Here is a 19,366-nt window from a genome sequence, read left to right on the forward strand (position 1 = left end):
AAGGTATTATCAGAAATATTGGAAACTGGACGACATTTACATCGATAGTTACGATCAGCTACCAGTTTCTAACAATCTTCAAACTACATTATTTTTTGTTCAGAGAAGAAAGTAACTCATACAGTCATTTATTTATTTAACAAATAAGGACCCCCTACTACCAATAGGAGGTTTTGACAGATGTCAGATTTAGCCCATATCAGGATACAAATATGGGCCGGAAAATAGGTTTAATAAGGTACGAACAAGCACTCTTTTTCCTAATGCTGCCCAGAGACGTCAAGCATGTGCTTGCTTTATTACGTCAATGTCCAAGCACAGACACACTGCTTCAGGGCTTTAAACTCAGACAACAAAAAAGAGGGAGGAATGTTCTGGAATAACATCCTTTTAGTGCTCCCTTCATACTGTCCTCTTCCTTTCATTTCTTCACAGGATGAGTAGTTATGCAACTACAGCAGCACGCTCTGATGTGTGGAATGATACATTGTGCTCTTGTCTTTCTCAATATTCCTCTCTCTCTATCATGTCCACTGCTCCCCCTTCAGGGGAAATATTGTAAAATGAACAGCATTTCAGTCTCTTTAGAATTAAGGAGTGTTATTATGAGGAAAGAACTTAATAAATGTTTCTTGTTGGTTAAGAAGCATTAAGCCAGCATCTATTAACTGTTTTAGTCTCTTCATGTTGAATTGCCACATGTAACTTAAAGCTTTTGAGTTTGAGCATACCATGATTGAAAATTAATGGTGTGTTTTTATTTTTGTGAATGTGATAGGAGATATAAGGTGCTGTGTGCAGACTGGTGACGCTTCAGTTGTGTGACAGTGTTTTTCAGGACGCACAAGACTCTGGAATCTGTGGATCCTCAGTTCACCATGAGGAGAAAGATGGAGCAGCTAAGAGAAGAGCTGGAGCTCACAGAGCAACTTCGAGAGGTACACAGACATTCTCATATAAAAAAAGATGTGTGTATTAAATATATTAGTTGAGATAAAGTTGACAGAATATATAGCAATACAGTGACCCCACAGGGGACATGAAACACACACTTATATATATTTACAAATGAGGTTGAATGTAGAATGATAACTCAATGTTGTTTTTGACAGAGTATTGAGAGCAGACTGAAAGTGGTTCTTCCTGAGGATCTGGGATGCTCTCTCAGTGACGGGGTCGTGCTTTGCCACCTGGTCAATCACATTCGGCCGCGATCAGTTGGCAGTATTCATGTACCATCACCTGCAGTGGTGAGGCATCCTTGAATTATCCATAAAGCATACAGACTAACATCGTGGGTCACCTTTTGGGGTGACTATGATTTTTCCAGTTCTTTTTATTTTTTATGAAAGGCTCTAAGTGTGCACTAGGCAAGGCTACATGTATTTAATTAAAAATACAATAAAATAAAAACTGTATTAGTGTGAAAAACTATGTTAGATTTTAAATAAAACTTATCAATTGAAGTAGAAGTGAAAATCAAAACATTTTATGGCAAAGCTGAATTTTCATTATGCCAGTTTTCAGTGTTACATTATACTTTGGAGACATTATAATAAGCTGATTAAGACCTGAAGAATCATTTCTTGTTATTATGAATGTTGAGAACAGCTTAATATTTTTACTGAGATTTTAATTGTAATCAAAGAAGTCACTTTCTGTTAATCAGTGTTTTTTTCTCTCTCTCTCTCTCTCTCTTTCTGCCCTCTGTCATCTCTGCATGAACAATGTTAAACCTCCAGCCCAAGCTTAGCATGGCTAAATGTCGCAGAAACGTTGAAAATTTCTTGGATGCCTGCAGAAAAATGGGAGTCCCTGAGGTGAATATTTTTTATTTTTTTATTAAATTCTTTTGGTGAATGCCAAATGAACTAGATCTGTTTTTCAAGGACCACTGTTGTACAGACTTTGCTGTACTTGTCTCTCATGTACTGTCCTATGTAGCATTCATTTGCTGACAGACTATTTATATGTAAATGAAAAAGTGTTGAAAGCTTTTAGAAGAGAAGTTCATCACAGATCACAAAATACATTTTTAGCATGATTGAATGAAACCAATCATAATTAAAGAAAACGGCTCTTTTCCTATTATATTGCATTTTGTAAAATGTCATTTTTAAGTTTGATCTTGACAAACAGCTTCTAACATTGCATTTATAGTTTTAAATACCTGTTTTGTATTCATGTTATCTACTTGAGGAATACTGTAACTGCCCTGAGGCATGACCGCCAACTGTCATGTTTTGCATTTAAGGGACATTTGTCTAATTTTAATTTGGTAATCATAATATTAAAAAGTCCCTGTGATGTTTCTATGAACTTCACAGGATCACAGTCAGACTCTACAGGGGAATTTCTGCAGAGTTTCATTCAATACTGATCTTAAATCTCAGTCTGGGAAACCTGTTTGGTTAGATCGGTTCCCTTTTTCTGGAAATAGACCCGAAAACACAGGGCTCTTTGAAAACAGATCCTAGTTTAATACATGTTATGACTTGATTTTGATCATCATCCACCCCTAATCTGATTGGCTAAAGAAGCTGAGATAGTCTCACACTGGTCTAAGATCAGTTATGCCCTTAAAACTCTTTGGAGTCATTTCTGTTTTGCTTATAAACTTCATGAACCAACAAGAACTTGTAGTCTTTGGGGATACTGATCATAGAACAGCATCATTACCACGACTTCATATTACCCTACTACAGCTGCACATGGCTGTTGTATCAAGCCCAAAGTTTACTTTGGTTTTTGCCTGTAATTATTTAGTAATATGATTTTAGCCTGTAGTCAATGTACACACAGCTTACCCATTGGTTTTGCATTGCTTAGTTTTTCAACTAGACGTCAACACCAAAGCCTGTTATTTTAGAGTATGAAAAGTAGAGGACGTGGGAAAAAGAACAGCAGCAAACTATTTAATAGAGCAAAAAACAATAGAAGACCACATTGACAATGGATTAAAAAATATCCGAATTCTACTCTTAAAGACATTTTATTGCTTATAACTCTTTGAATTGCACACACTGGTTTAGGATAAATCTTGTTGAAATGTTTCGATAATAAAACTACATAAAGGCTGTGCATTTGACTGCATTTGCAAAACAAAGTATAGTTTGGGCCTCAATATCATCATCATCATCATAACCATCATGGCTTTAGGCTTCTTCTGTTTCCAGGGCTTCATTCCATCCTGTTAATGGCTCTGACCTGCTCTCTGGTAAATGATTGTTTCCTTGTGCTGTGAGAAAAGATAAAACTCACAATAGACCTCATTCATGAGACTGGACAGAAAGCATGTCTGTGTAAACCCTTCATAAAAACCATTATTTCAAACAATCAGTGGGATGATTTACGTAATATGGGATCCTTAAGCCATAAACAGAAGGTGTGTTGTTGAAGTGATGTGTCTCAGCTTGTGTGTGTACAAGCCCAGTAATGTTTGTTGGTCAATTTTGGCTCATGTTATACGTAAACTGCTATATAAATGCATATTGCATTCTTAATGTAACAGTGCACACATTTCTAGTGGTTGTGCCATCCAACCCGCCAAAAATGAATGGGCTTTTTGGTAGAAATTGTCTTCTTTATGTTTTGAGTTTGGTCCAAGCCATTCATAACAGGCTGTTCTAATTAGTGTGTTTTAAGGGAAGCTTGACGGTGTCATGGATTGTTCATTTACAGTAGTAGCAACAGCTACAACAAGTCTGCATGGCAGTTGCCTTTGTCGCTGTGTCTTCTGTGTTTTTTTTTAGCAGATGTTTAACAGGCTAGTTTGTTCTGTTAGTGTGCTTAGGGCTAAGTCTTGTTTGTTAGTATCATCACTGCTTTGATTAACCTGTAGTGCAGTCTGGTTGTTGAATTATGCTGTTGTCCAGCTTGGCCTGCTCTGCTCTGCTCTTTTACTGGCTTTTGATGCTTTTTCAGTGCTGTAGTTTGACTTGTGCCTGGCGTTCGCTCCCTACTGCACATGCTCTGCTAACTACCATGTCACCTGTGCACCTGCTAACAGCATCTGCCCCGGCTCACATCATGCCAGATACTGCTGCCTTCTAAAAGAGAGACAATGAGTGAACACCAAATGTTCAGCCAGAAACTTTTTTAGAAAGCAGTAAGGTCATTCTCTGGAAATGGTGCAATTTGTACCTGTAAATATATGGCTTTTTTCCCCACTTCGTCTTAAAAGATAAACCATATTCAGATTAAAAATCAGGGGTCACACTTTACAATAAGGTTCATTAGTTAATGTTAAATAATGCATTTACTAACATGAACAAACAATGAACAATACAGTTACTACTGTATTTGTTCATGCTAGTTTATGTTAGTTAATGAAAATACAGTAGTTCATTGTTAGTTCATGTTAACTCATGGTGCATTAACTAATGTTAACAAGCATGGACTTGGATGTCAATAATGCATTAGTAAATGTTCAATTATAATTAATAAATGCTCTACATGTGTTGTTCATGATTAGTTCATGTTAGTAAATGCATTAACTAATGAACCTTATTGTAAAAGGTTACCAAATCAGGGATTTTTGTTTGTCACTACATTTTTGTTTTTAATCATTAAAGAGTATTTTTCTGAGTTATTTTCTGAACTTTTCTTAACGCTTATATTTATGGTTAGACAATTTTTTTAGCTTAATTTTATTGTTGATATGCACATCAAGTCAAATGCAGATAGTATCATATCTATTTATCAATAAATAATAGTCGAGAATTTGATATTTGGCTTATGTGAACCCTGTTTATGGAAAGAAATCAAACTCATATTCAGCATGGATGCATTACATTCAATAAAAGTGAAATTAAATACATTTATTATATTGCAAAAGATCCCTGTTCCACTACATCATTTAGATCTTTGCATTAAATGTGCTGTATGTACTAAAGCATAAAAGTACCATAAAATGTTTGCAGATATTTCAGAAACATGCCAGGTGAACATTCTTGTTTATCTGAAAAACAATGCTGAAGTCAGATATTCTGCTGTGAAAATGTCTATTACGTGCTGGAATGCTATCTTTGTTTTGGTTCGTTTAATTTGTCCACTGCCACTTTAGCCAATTATATTTCAGCACCCCAGGTTGCCTTTTTGGAAAACCGAATATTTCATTCATTCATTCAGAAAGGCTCTTAAAGCATGCGTCCGTAAAAGAAATGCGACCTAAAGTGGACAGTAGCAGACTTCAAAATGAGACACAGATTTATAGTTCAACTTGAGGTGGTTATTAATTACCACATAATATAAATATTATGAGCCTAAACATTAGGTGAGCTGCACTGTAACCCTGTGTCCTAACAACATGATACGTGACGAGATACGCAGTGATAATTTGGCTGTTAGCACCAGAGAAAACATGACAGAAATTTAAATAGTCTTTCAGAAGCACAGAATAGTGCACTCTCTCACAAAAAGGTAAGGTTTATAATCTAATTAATACATATTAAACCTCTTTAATATTATTAAATTTGTTCTAAAGTTCAATTTCAAACTTTTTATTTTATTTTCAAGATCTGAGTTGAATTATCTGTTGCTGCTTTTCAGTAGTATGGCAATAAATGTAATGTAAAATGGCATTCAAGCTCACATTATTAGCATTTAACAATTAAAGCACATGAGGTGTAGCTAAGGTGATCATTGTCAGTTTTCACCTGTTGTTCACCTGTGAGAAATAGAAGTCGTATTTAACAAATACTCTGCGCTTGCGTTTGTTTTGAGTTCAACCACTGGCTGTCAAACTTACATACTGCACCTTTAAGAATATTTATTTAAAAAACTGAACGCATTTCATTGCATTCAACAAGGGATTTGTAATCATATATATATATATATATTAAACTTGTTTAAGGATGAAAATAAGAATAAATATTTAATTTTGATCTGAATATTTCAGTACATACTAGATCAAATTTATAGCATGTAATTTAGCTTAGTATGTTGCTGCTATTATTCATAAAGTCACGGGAGAACACTTTTATAAAACAAAATGCACCATTTACTGAAAAAGACTAATGATCTTTGGCGTTCATTGAGCACAAAGCACTTTATCTTTGACCTTTGTCTAATCATCTTCCTTATCTTTCTCTGGTGCTGGACGGATGATCTCTCCCTTTCTCATTTCACTTCTTATTTGATTTTATTCTCCATTTATTTCTTCCTTCATTCACTCTTCACTATTACTCTGTTTTTTCCTCCCGCTTCTTTTTCATCCCTTTGTTTTAACTTTCTCTCAGTCCTCTCTCTGCTCGGCTTATGACGTTCTGCAGTGTAACCTGCGTCCGCTCTGGGCCGTGGTCGCGGCCTTGCTTATGGTGGAGAGCACAGGAACAAGGCACAAGGAAGGAAAGGTGGAGGGTGGCAGGGAGAAAGAGACAGAGGTCAAGAAACTTATCCCCGAATCCACCCAGACTCCACCCCCTTCCTGGCAAATATGGGATCTCATTGGCTCGAGTCTGCTGCACGTTTTCTGTCTGGTGATGCTGTTTGTGGCCTACAGCTGGAGCGAGTTTAAATAACATACACGAAATACACACAGTGTAAATCTTACTTGGTCTTAGAAAGCACACTGAATGGCCACATTTAAAGGGATAGTTCACCTAAAAATGATTATTTACTCACCAGTGGCACCCACAGAAAATTTTCTTAGGGGTGGCCAAGTAAGGCCAAACCAAATCTTGGGGTGGCACTCAAAAAAATGATGAGTTGTGTATATATTGTGAATAATAAATATATTATAATAAATAATTCCATTAATTACTCTAGAAATATTACAATTTATTCCTTGAAATTATTCGGCAAGTACATGTGCAAACCAAATAAAAATCAATATTTAGTTTAAAAACACCTTTTAGGTAAGTTATTTTTCACATACTTTTATTGTACAACATACAGGTTATGCCATAAAAATGTCTTAAATTAATGAAGATTAAAGAATGAATAAAACAAACAAATGTACAAACTGAACAAAAGACATTACTACACACACACTTACTATACAGACCCTAATAATATAATTTATCCATGTTCGATTTTGAGCCACAATATATTAAAACATATATTAAAACATATTCTTCTATTTATGAACCTTTTTGCAAAATACACCCAAAATCAGATTTTTGGCCCTTTTAAGTCAACCATTAAAATAATGGAGTTGCTAAATAAACTAGATTCTGAAAATCTGATTTTTAAAAATGCATCTTTTTTTTTATTTTATTTTTTTATAAAAAGTGTGCAATGTCAATGTCAGGCTACGTCAGTGGCGCTGATCAATCTACAATAATTTAGTGGCTACATTTTAATAATTAATTTAATTATTTATTTATTGAAATATTGTGAATTTATGTAAGTAAATTGAAATTAATAATATCAACAACTAAATCATATTGGGGTGGCCACAGGGGTGGCCAGAGTTTACACAAGGGTGGCCGTAGCCTCCCCTTGGGGGTCCCCCTGTTACTCACCCTTTACTTGTTTCAAAACCCTATGAGCTTTTTTCCTTTTGTTTAACACAAAATAAGATATTTTGAAAAATGTTGGAAGCTATCTGTTTTTTCTACTTTGGCAGTCAATGATTACAGGTTTTTAGCATTTTTCAAAATGTCGTACAGAATAAAGAAACTAATAAAGGTTTGGAACCACTTGATGGTGAGTAAATAGTAAATTTTCATGTCTGGGTAAACTGTCCCTGTAAAGTTTGTCTTAAAATGGGCCTTGGCTGTTATGGGGGAATAATATGTGTTTTTGTCAGTCGGAGGACTTTTAAAGTGCCTCTATTATGCTATTGTCAACATTTCCATTTTTGTTTTGGCATACAGCAGGTCTACATTCATCCCGGAAAAAAAATCCACTTATTTGATACACAATTTTACAGTGTCTGAACAGGTTTAAGGATCTACACTCGCTAAACTCTTCCTTTCTGTAAATGTACTCTGCTCTAATTGGTCAGATGGTTCAGTCTGTCATGATTGGTCAGCTTCTTAGAGGAAAAAAAAAAACACATGTTACCAGATCTGACAGCATTCATTTTGGAAGGGCTCATCTCTATGCGCATGTCTGTAAGTAACGGGTTTCGAATGGATTATGGTTAATTTAGGGATGAGCTCTTCAGAATGGAATGCACTGTTCAACACCAAACAGCTTCTCTTCATAAAGGCTCATGGTGGCCCAAAGTGTCTGTCAGTTGTATTGAAGGGCCCCTCAAAGAGGCCAGTTTTGACCATTTTCGGTATAGAAGAACATTCCAGTATGGCCGCCATGATAGATTTCACTCTGAAGTGCCCTTTTGAGGGTGATATATCTCATTTTGAACGCATTGTAAATTTCAGATCTGAAGGCTTCCTCAGCCCTTGTTAACAATTTTGTCATGAACATTACACCTCCTATCCTGCAATTTTCCTTTTTGCCACTGTTCATGTCATATTTATTGTAGTATTTGATGACAGTGAGAACAAAACACCTGCTTATATATATATATATATATATTTATATATATATATATATATATATATATATATATATATATATATATATATATATATATATATTAAGGGTGTCACGGTCCTCCAAATCCTCGATTCGATTACATTTTCGATTCTGAAGGCACGATTCGATTTGATTTTCGATTATGAATAATTAATTAATTAATGACCAATTAATTATTTGTAGCCTACCGTTTAAACTACCTGACCTGCATGGTCTTTGTTTTACCCATAAACAAATCATACAGTAAATGAATAAAGGCAAGATACACACATAATTACCACCTGTCAAACACTTCTTTCTGCGGGACTCGTGAATAGGCAGAGTGATCTGTGTCCTTATAATGGCGTCGGTAAAAAAGACGCACAACCAACAGGAACCAGCCAACAGTATCTGAGGTGTTCGCTAAAATGACTAAGTACAAGTTGAGTGAAAGTTTGAAGCAGTCTACTGATCCTCTGACTGCCTGGACCTGCTGTTTCGAGAGCATGGCTGTGTGTGCGTCTGCGTGTGTGTGTGTCAGAGGTAGAGAGGAAGGAGGGCTGCTCAGAAATGCTACACGCCACAATGGATGTCAAATTGTTGTCGTTCTAAAATGCCATTTAAAAACAAAGACAGTGTAAACAGGGCCTGAGTGTGTACTTTTCGCGAGCGGATTTGCAACGGGGGCAGGCGGAGGATCACGATGCTGGTGTTGTCTATCGGACGAACCGTACGTAATACGTAACATAGCAGAGCTTGCAAAACTTTGTTTTTTTTGGTCGACAACACGAACATTGTCAACATAACTCACTAGAAATCCAAAATGCTTACACACCGGCGACTTCATTGAAAGAGGAGAGGGTTTAAGTTCTGTCGATGGGTCTCCTGCTACTGCAGTTTAACAAGCACTTCAACAAGCCTGTTTTTTCCCGCTTGGCATGCCAAGCTGACGTGACATGGGGGCGTGGCAGCATCAACAATTCTATTTTTTGATTCGATAATCGAAATTGAGCATAAATTTCGATCGATTTCGATTAAAATTAAAATCGTGACACCCCTAATATATATATATATATATATATATATATATATATATATATATATATATATATATATATATATATATATATATATCCTACATGTGTATGAATGTATTATTTTAGCTGAGTTTACAATGTTGTCGTGAGACTGCTGCATTCCTGGCCTACATTTGCTTCTAGCTTAAATCCTGTCTTAAACTAAGTGAAATCTGCCACCTCCAGTGACCACGTTATGCACATTTCTTCTTCTTTTTGTTCTTTCCTTCGGCTCACATTGGGATTTTGGGAAATAGTACTTCAAATCAGAGTGGATTAAAGGGAATAAATGTATAAAGAATTCAGAGCATTAAAATGATGGGCACCTAATATAGTACACTATATAGTGGATAGGGAGTGGACTTTAGACACAGCTGCAGTGATATGAACATTGGTGTACAGAGTCCTTATCTTTTGGAAGTGCAGGCAAAGTGGATTTGCTTTCAAAGCACAGAAAGTGAATGAGACTGGAATACTGATGGCTCAGTTTCCTGTAGTTTGGGAGATAAAAAATATGAATCATGCACTTTACTGAAACTTTACAGACTTTTTACATTCACAAACAGATATTTCACACACATTATAAAAGACAATGTCTAAAAAGCATAACAGGGGCATTTTTGGAAGAAGAAAAAAAAGCATGTTTGTTGGAACAGATTTTTGATGTTTTCATGTTTGAAGATGCATTATGTATTGGTTGGATGAATAACATTTATTAATCCTTAAAAAAGTGCTATGGGAACTTTTTACAAACATTTACGCAGAAGGTGCACAGAACACTTTAGTAAGGAATTAAATAATCTCTAACTTTCGTCTTTGTAAAAAATGTTGCAGCATTCACGATGCTGAACATGTTGTTGATCCTCTTGAAAAAGGCACATATTAAAAGTTAAAGCCGTATATTTATGAGCATCTGCATGACAAAATTCAAATAATGCAAACATGCCACTGAACAGCAATATATCTACAGGAATCAAGCGCACATTTTCAGACAAGAAAATAATATAAGTGGAGGTTCAGATATCATTAAAGCAAAACGATGGCTTTGCTTTGCACAGGTGTCTGACATGATGAGATTAAATCAATGATTAAAAAGATTAATCATTAGCATAAGGGCTAATTAATCTGTTGGATGTAAAAAGCTGAAACTTTTGATCAACAGTGATTTGTTTTTTATTTATTTATTTATTTTTTTTTACTTTTGTTTTTAAACAAAGGCTCATTGGAAATATGTGCCCAGGACTACATTTTTGAGAACTGGCAAATATGTACCCTGGACTACATCTTGTTGCTGTTTTTGTTTTTAAAAATCCACTAGAGGGTGTAATTTTTATAATCAAAATATGTTACTTGAGCATGTTTGCTTATACAGTACGTGTATTTTTTCGTTAATCTACCAGAGACCAATGAATATATTTCTGCGAATATGAAAGACTTTTTCATGCATGTCTGTGAGAGAAGCTGGTCAGATTGTCATCATGCATAATATATCACCTTAATGTCGTATGATACAGATCTCAATTCAATAGAGCTCCTTTGGGATGTGATAAAACGGAAGATTTGCATCATGGATGTGCAGCTGACAAATCTGCAGCAACTGTGTGATGCTATCATGTCAGTATAGAACAAAATCTCTGAGGTACTGTATATGTTTAGTACCTTGTTGAATCTATGCCACAAAGAAATAAGGCAGTTCTGAAGGCAAAAGTGGATCCAACCCAGTACTAGTAAAGTGTACCTAATAAAGTGTCCGGTGAGTGTAAAATGCAGCCATATTTACCCGCAAGCACATATTTCTTGGTTATCAACAATGTACACCAGTGCACATTTGCTCATTGAGCCTGTTGTTGTTGTTGTTGTTTTTAGCAGAAGTCAAGGACTGTGTTACTGAGAATTATTATGTATCCTGCAAAGTTTTGACAATTTAGTGTTATTTTATTTAAAATAAAAACAGCATCTATAGGTTTTTTTTCTCTATTTATGAAAGGACTATTGAATCATTGTTTGATCAGTTTATTAAACTGCTTAAAAAGTGAACCTAATCTATTTTAATTAAAGTAACAACCATTATTCCACAAAAAAGTGACTAATCATATTAAACAATCGGAATAATGGGCTCTGGAGAATAAGATTTTATTCATGAATTCTCTCAGTGATCTGTAATTAAGGCTGATGAGCTTTTTAAATCATGAAATATCAGATTAACAGTTTAATAATTGAGTAATCAGTGCAGTCTTTGTAATTAACTGCTGTGAAGGTCTGATTCTGTATTAGCTTCTGATGTTTATCTCATCTAATAGATGACCTTGTTCATCTCATCACAGATAAATGGAGTCGTTAGTAAATGAGCAGACAGTGATGTCACTTGGCGAGGTCTCTTGACATCATTTCCTCAAAATACAAAACACTTTGAACCTTATCTGCGTAATTACAGCAGTTATAGTTGGTACTGCTTTCATCATATGGTTTGACAAAAATGAAAAGGCAATATTGACGGTTCTGACCATTTTGTTTGGTATAATGAAATCTAAAGTGTTTGCAATGCTTAAAGGCTTCAGTTTGACTGTATGGGTTTTTCTGACAGCTCCGCTGCTTCTGTTTGTCTGGCTCTTGATTTTTTTGACTCCTCTCAGTATTGAATTATGTGCAGTTTTGCCTCTTTTGCTGCTGTTAATGGACTTTGTAAGGCTTTCCCGGTTTTATGATCCTGTAAATGAAAAGGAAATAAATGTACAGTCTGGGTTGTTTTTCTCATCTATGCAGTTTTGTTTCTTTTAAATCATTTTGGACTATGTTTTAGTTTTATATTTTAGTAAAAGTTTCAAGAATGTTATTTTGTGTCTGGTTAAAAGATACTGTTCAGAAGTTGTTTTTAACATATTAATTATTTTATTCATTCATATAATCAAAAGTGAGTCTCTTACAGTGTTTTCCATGTTTGGATAAACTGCTGTTCTTTTAAAAGAATTGAATCTATTGATACAAAATAAAAAAAGAATAAATATATAATGGTTCCTACAGTCATCTAGCTGTTTTTAACACTGATGATATTGGTATTGATGGTATTATCTTGCACCAAAGACTGGAGTAGTGATGCTGCCAGCACAGACATAAATTATTTTATTTTATATTACAATAGTCAAACATATGGTTTAATCTGTAATAAAACCTGTAATATTACAGCCTTTGCTGTATTTGTTTTCATCAAATAATAGAATTCTTGGTAGGAGACGTCTTTTTGAAAGAGTTGAAATTAGAATTAAAAGAATTCAAATGTTTATTGGTCCCAAACCTTTAAAACTTGAGTGTGTGTGTGTGTTTTATATTTGAGGTGCATATATATTGTTTGTTTGAAAATCTTTATCATATTGGGCCTCACTGATAAACAAGGTGAGTCTTTGTTAGTTTCATTAACTGAGTTCAGTATTTAGAGCAGGGGTGCCTACATTTTTTATTTTTTATTTTTTTTTATGAAGGGCCAAAAACCAAACATGATTGAGGGCCGTGGGCCTAATGTAAATATTTCAAACTGTATCCAAATGAATAAAAAAATAAATGATGAATCTATTTTAATGAAAACATAAGAGTTTCTTTTAAGTTTAATGCTGAATACTCTAGTCAAGCTGCACCTGCCTTTGCCTTCATTTGCTTACTGAGGACTTCTGAATTGGGGTCTATCCATTGAGCAACAGTATGTTCATTTTTTATTTTTTTTATTTATTTAGATTTATTGGATTCATTTACAACAGTTAATTGAAACATTTAATTTATTTTATTGTAGCTTAAAAATAAAACTAGCAAATGAAAGGTTGTGTTAAATTAGAAATGACAATCTTTATAATATATTAAAAAGCGTTAACCCCAACCCTCCCCCAAACTCTCCCTCTCCTCTCAAATGGGATGGCGGGCCAAATTAAAGGTTACCATGGGCCAACTTTGGCCCACGGGTCCTAGTTTGGGCATCTCTGATTTAGAGCAATAAGTTTTTTTCGCTGTTATTTTATTTCTCAAAAGGGTTCCCATACATTACGACTAGTGAACTCCTTTGAAATTATATGAGAGTTATTTGTAATTAAAATTAAACACTCTTTACAAAACTTAAGTAAACTTAAATATTAAAAAAGATACTACTGAGAATTCTGTGACTTGATTAATCTCATTTGAAATCTTAATGTATAAAACCAGAAATATAAACTGTTATCAATAACTCATCCTCCATTAGTTTCAAATCTGAGTTATTTTTCCGTCTGTTAAACCAAAGACTAAAGAATACACAAGACATGTCACTCGTATCTTTTTGAATGGGGAAAAGTGTGACTGTCAATATGGTAAATAAAGCCCCGCCTACTAGTTCAGCAGCCAATCACTGATGGCTATATGGCGAATAAAGCCTTCGTTCTAGTACAGGAGCCAATCATTAATCGCTATAGAATAACAATTTTCAAGGGGAGGGGTTTGGACCAAACATGAGTTTCTGCAGATTTTTTTGTGATTTAGATGTTTAGAAATTAAACTAAAGACACAGTTGTTGTTTAATTTTATTGGTGATTCCAATGAAATGTAATCATAAGCTTGGCAAGCCGTTTTGAAGAATTTGATGTTTCCCCATTCAGAGAGAATGCCTAAGCCTACTGCCCAAGAAGTGTTTCAAAGATGGCCACCAATTGAAATGATTTGCCTTAAAGGGATTTTGGTTAAACACAAAAAAAGATGTTTTGAAAATTGCTGCGAACCAATGTAGCTATAGACATCCATAGTATTTTGATTCCAACGGATGTCAGTGGCTTCTAGTAAAAGTCAGTTTAAGGCAAGTCATTTCATTCTGCCATCTTAGAAACGCCTCTAGGGCATTATGCTTGGGCATTCTGTCTGAATGCAGACACATCGAATATTCACGATTAAAATTCATATTATGAAACAACAATGACATTAGGCAACAACTGTCTCTGTGGTTTAATTTCTTAATGTTTGAGTCACACAAAATCTGCTGAAATTCACATCTGGTGCAAGCCACTCCCCTGGAGAAATGTTAGTCTATAGCAATCACTGATTGGTTCTTGTACTAGAGGCGGGGCTTCATTCGACATATTGACTGTTACACTTTTTCCCCATTCAAAACTATACTAGTGACACGTCTTGTGTATTCTATAATCTTTGCCACTAGTTTGCAACATTCTTTGGAATATTTTTTTGTTGTTCAAAAGCAAAAACTCCTAAAAGTTTGAAGCAAATGGCAAGTAAACTCTCATTTTTGGACGTATGAAAATTATTCCTTTTTTCCCCTGAAAAAAGAATTTCCTTTCTAAATATTTTAAGTGACTTTTTCCCCATTAACTATAATTTGACCTCTTTGTGAATATCTCTCTTCAGGATAAGTTATGCCTGCCGCATCATATCCTGGAGGAGAAGGGACTGATCAAAGTTGGCATCACTGTCCAAGCTTTGCTGGATGAGACGTCCATCAACCAGACACTCTTCACATGAGCATCACACACACACAAACTGACACAATCACAAACACACACTAATCCCTGTAGATGGACGAGCAAAGAAACTCCCTGGACTCTCTCCATTTAAAACAGCCAGTCCTCAGATACAGGTATATGCTCATGCTTTTCTGACTTCTTATTTTGTACTGTTATCTGATCACTCTGGCTATAGAAGTATATGCAAAACTAGCTCAAAACTATCTGGAGATATGCAATTCCTTAATTTAATACATACATATATTTATTAAATAGCTAGTTGAGAGATGTACACAACTGTGCACAATTCCTGATGGTTGTATTATATAGATATCTCAGTAGGTTTATTTTTTATTTGCATTTGGGCCTTTAGTGATCTAGATTTAAAACACTCGTGCTCTCAGAGTCTTACAATATGTGACTTGTTTTCAACCACTTTTAAACTTGTTTTTTTTGGGAGGGGTTGATGTTTTGTCTCAGGGGAAGTGTGGCCTCATCATTGTTTCACAGTCTCTGCTCTGCTTGCCTGTTCGTCAGATGACTAAAAGGTATGTTGCAGTGTGTATACTATGGAAGATTGTTTATTATTTATAAGACAACTGACATTTTATCTCTTCAATTACATAGTTTTTGTCTCACCATTATTATTTTATCAGAATTGCAATCCTTGAATTTATTTACGGTTGTAAATCTCAGCTCAGAGGAAAATTAAAGATTGTGAGACTGTATCAGTTGTGAATAGGAAACTGGAATTGCAAAATCCAAAAAGTTGTGATATGCAGTAAACTAAATTTTCATTCTGAGATTTGAGACATATCTTATTTTTTTGCTGTTTATATCAGAATTCAGAGCTTAATCAGATAAACTCAGAATTGTAATAAACCATATTTCTCACATTTGTTGTGCAATTGTTGCAATTGTGGTGAAAAATTTGTAATATAAGCTAAATTCTGAATTAGAAAAGTTTGCAGTTCTGACTCTCTCTGAATTCAGATATCATTACATTTCTGAATTTACTTAGTCTTTTTTTCTGTTAGTTTACTGTAGATAACAGAATTTTTAAATAACAATTTCAATGTTATAAACTCTCAAATATAAAAACTGTAAGGTGCCATTTAGAGAAAACAAAGTTTCAGAATTACAAAATGTCAACCCAAAATACAGTTGTAAACTGAGATCTGTCCTTTTTTCTAAACTTTGAGTGAACAAATGAGTTTATGATTCGTTCAAATTGTGAATTTATGACTCAAAGAAAGATATTGACTTTAATATTAACTCATAAGTTTATAAACTTATAAATTGCCATATACTGTGTTGTGGTTTGGAAAACTGCAAAACTTTATTCGCTCAGAATTGTGAGTTAGTTCTGATGTATTGGTAAAAAAAAATAAAAAATTGTGCCATATAATCACAATCTTAGAAATTCACTTAAAAATAAATACTGTTTAGGGTGGCATACACATGATTCCATAGTGTACAGCAGAAGCAACATATAGTTTTTCATCTGTGTAAGTGTGACTGAAAGTGAGAGAATGAGAGCAAATGTTTGCACTTTTTGTATGTAGTTTGTGTGACTTTTTTTTTATTTTACTTTGTTTTACTTGTGCATATTTTCTTACATAAAGTCTGATGTCCAAAGCTTCAGCTCCTCATAGATTCAGCCATAATAACAAACCAAAAACAACTGAAGCTGGTATCTCACTGGACATTATTTGACAGTTGCCAAAATGTTCATATCAAACTGACTTTCAGACCTAATAGTTTTATACATTGCTGTTTTGTTTTTTTTAAACGATTTAAATATATTTTAAATATAAGATTTTTGTATTTGTAGAAGGGTTTGTAATGTGATAATGGTGTGTGAATGTGCAAAATGTACAGACCGTTTATATTTGATGTGTGTATTTTAGTAGGAGTTGATCTGATTTGGTGTTAATTTTATGCAGTATGTTAATGTGAACTGACAGGGCAAAAAAAGAAACTTTGTTATGATCTATGTTCTTGCTTTGAAACCATTAATAGCACTTCTATATATCATTTCAGAGAGAGTCTGTGATATCTATAAGAATCATCTACATTAAATAATTAAAAATACAACAGATCTCTATCTCTGTACTGAAATTTCAAGCAAAAGGCTTTTTTTTATCTTTACCAAGACGTAATTTGACACCAATATTTTAATATTTTCAAAACCAAAAATGTCACAACTTGATTAAAACAATTGATATACCTGTAGATAAATATGGGTTGGAAAGTGTAATTTCTGGTCTTTGAGGGAAGCTTTACTTTTAATAATTGTATAAATTTACTGCTGTATCTTTTGAGAAATGATATTTAGGTTGTCCTCGAGCATTAGGGGAAAAACACCCATTTAAATTTTAGTTTTATTAAAGTTGTGCATTAGTACTGTAATATCCACATTCCCACCACTTAAGAGAAAACAGTGAATAAAATATGCTAGCTAGATAGATTAATGCAGATTTGATTTTGAAACGACAGTGTTTTGCACTTTATATATTGGGAACTGTCTTTTTTGGCAACTGGCAAATAGTATTGTGCACAATATTTATATTACAGTATTTGTAGAACATGCATCGGCTGATCTGATCACTAACGTGTTCGATAAATCCTTTTACAATGGGATACAAATCTTTACCTGCTGAATGTTATGTGGCTATTTTGTCTACTTCCGTGATGTATAAAGAGAAAAGGCTTGTAACTAAACATTTTTTTGTACTTTAATTTTTATAAATAGGAATTATTTTTCCATGTCTTTTCAGTGTTCGGGTTTTTACCTCTTTGTAATTCTGTGAACTTCTAAGTGCATGTACAGTGCAGGTTCATGCATGTTACTCCACCTTTTGCCTTAACCTCTGTAAATAAGGTTCATTTGTACCAACTTCTGCCAGTAAATACTTTCACCTTCAAAGACTAGTCTTTTTTTTAATCTTTAACAAACAGTATACAGTTAAAGTCAGAATTATTAGCCCCCATGTTTATTATTTTTTTCTTTGATTTCTGTTTAACGGAGAGATTTTTTTAAACACATTTCTAAACATAATAGTTTTAATAACTCAACACAAATAAGACTTTCTCCTTAAGAAAAAATATTGTTAGACATACTGTGAACATTTCCTTGGTCTGTTAAACATCATTTGGTAAATATTTAAAAAAGAAAAAAAAAATCAAATGGGGGAGCTAATAATTCTGACTTCAACTGTACTGTACATGATGCGTTGTTGTTATCTGCTATTGAATCAGAATTGTTTTAGCATTATCTAGGGTGTGTTCACTTATTTACTTGTTTCACATGATTTGTTTTGTCAGACTCAAAACAGAAAGCTTTACATTTACAATACAGTACTGCAGCATTTACTCTGCAACTTTAAACATACTAAACAAAAGAATTGTGCTTGCCAAACATCTAAAAACAATGCTGTGTGCTTAGATAAACATTTTGTGTGTGCATTTAAATGTAATGGTATTTTTTATCACTTTAAAAGCTGTAAAAGTCTAATCAGCAGCAGGAATTGCACATACAAATGAAGTTCTGCTTAATTAAAAGTGTCCAATATTTGTGCATGTGCAGAACCATAGAAAAACACTGTGCATTTATGAAGTGTGCTTCACACTGGTGAGTGGGTTTGACAAACCACCTGCAGAAACACTCTTCTCTATATTTTTCTTTTAAAACAACAACAAAAAACACTCCCCCTAATAATAATTAATAATAATAATTTCTTACATTTATATAGCGGTTTTCTGGGCACTCAAAGCTCTTTACACAATGGGGGCAATATCCTCATCTACCACCAGTGTGCAGCATCCACCTGGATGATGCGACGGCAGCCATTGTATGCCAGACCGCACACCACACACCAGCTGATTGGTGGAGAGAAGTGTGATGAAGCCAACTATGATACGTCCTGGGATTTTTAATCGAACACAGAGAGTCGGGAACTCTGTTTAAAGTCTCATCCGAAAGACGTTACTTAATTCTATTCTTCTTGAATTTCTGAATGCCTTCTTATTTGGCATTAAGTGTCTGCTAAATAACTAAATGTCCTGACTGAAAAAACAGGTAAGCTTGTGCATTTTATTTTTATGGTCGCATCTTGTTAATTCACACTATTTTATTAATTTTTTTTTATTGTTGGATATTTATATTAGTTAAAACATGCCAGTTTGTTTTCAGGGTTTAAATAGCTGTTCACACATGAAATTAATGTGTTTTGGGAGTATTGTGGCTGCAGGGCACAATTGAAAAAAATAATAATAAAATAGAAAATCAAATATTTATAGCAGCATTCAAAAGAACATTTTTCTGTGTGTATTTATTTCTTAGAATTTTTCAAAAAA

General features: G+C 34.1%; 1 protein-coding gene across 9 annotated transcripts in view; it reads left to right on the forward strand.

The window, feature by feature from the left end:
• The window catches only part of lrch1 (leucine-rich repeats and calponin homology (CH) domain containing 1), a 72,104-nt gene extending 54,168 nt beyond the window's left edge, over nucleotides 1-17,936 (forward strand). For 4 of the 9 annotated variants that reach the window (XM_087267878.1, XM_087267881.1, XM_087267880.1 and 1 more), the window contains 4 exons: nucleotides 829-938; nucleotides 1,113-1,250; nucleotides 1,743-1,820; nucleotides 14,913-17,936. In XM_087267878.1, the coding sequence (XP_087124004.1) occupies nucleotides 829-938; nucleotides 1,113-1,250; nucleotides 1,743-1,820; nucleotides 14,913-15,026 (440 nt within the window). In that variant the 3' untranslated portion in view covers nucleotides 15,027-17,936. Of the gene's footprint in view, nucleotides 1-828; nucleotides 939-1,112; nucleotides 1,251-1,742; nucleotides 4,239-4,484; nucleotides 4,588-6,239; nucleotides 8,397-14,912 lie in introns of those variants that run through there. The other 5 variants (XM_087267875.1, XM_087267877.1, XM_087267876.1 and 2 more) reach the window with 3 other exon arrangements.
• Nucleotides 17,937-19,366: the final 1,430 nt, after the last annotated feature.

This window comes from Danio rerio, chromosome 9 (genome assembly GCF_052040795.2).
Source record: "Danio rerio strain M-AB ecotype USA chromosome 9, GRCz13ab, whole genome shotgun sequence".
NCBI classification, from domain to species: Eukaryota; Metazoa; Chordata; class Actinopteri; order Cypriniformes; family Danionidae; genus Danio; species Danio rerio.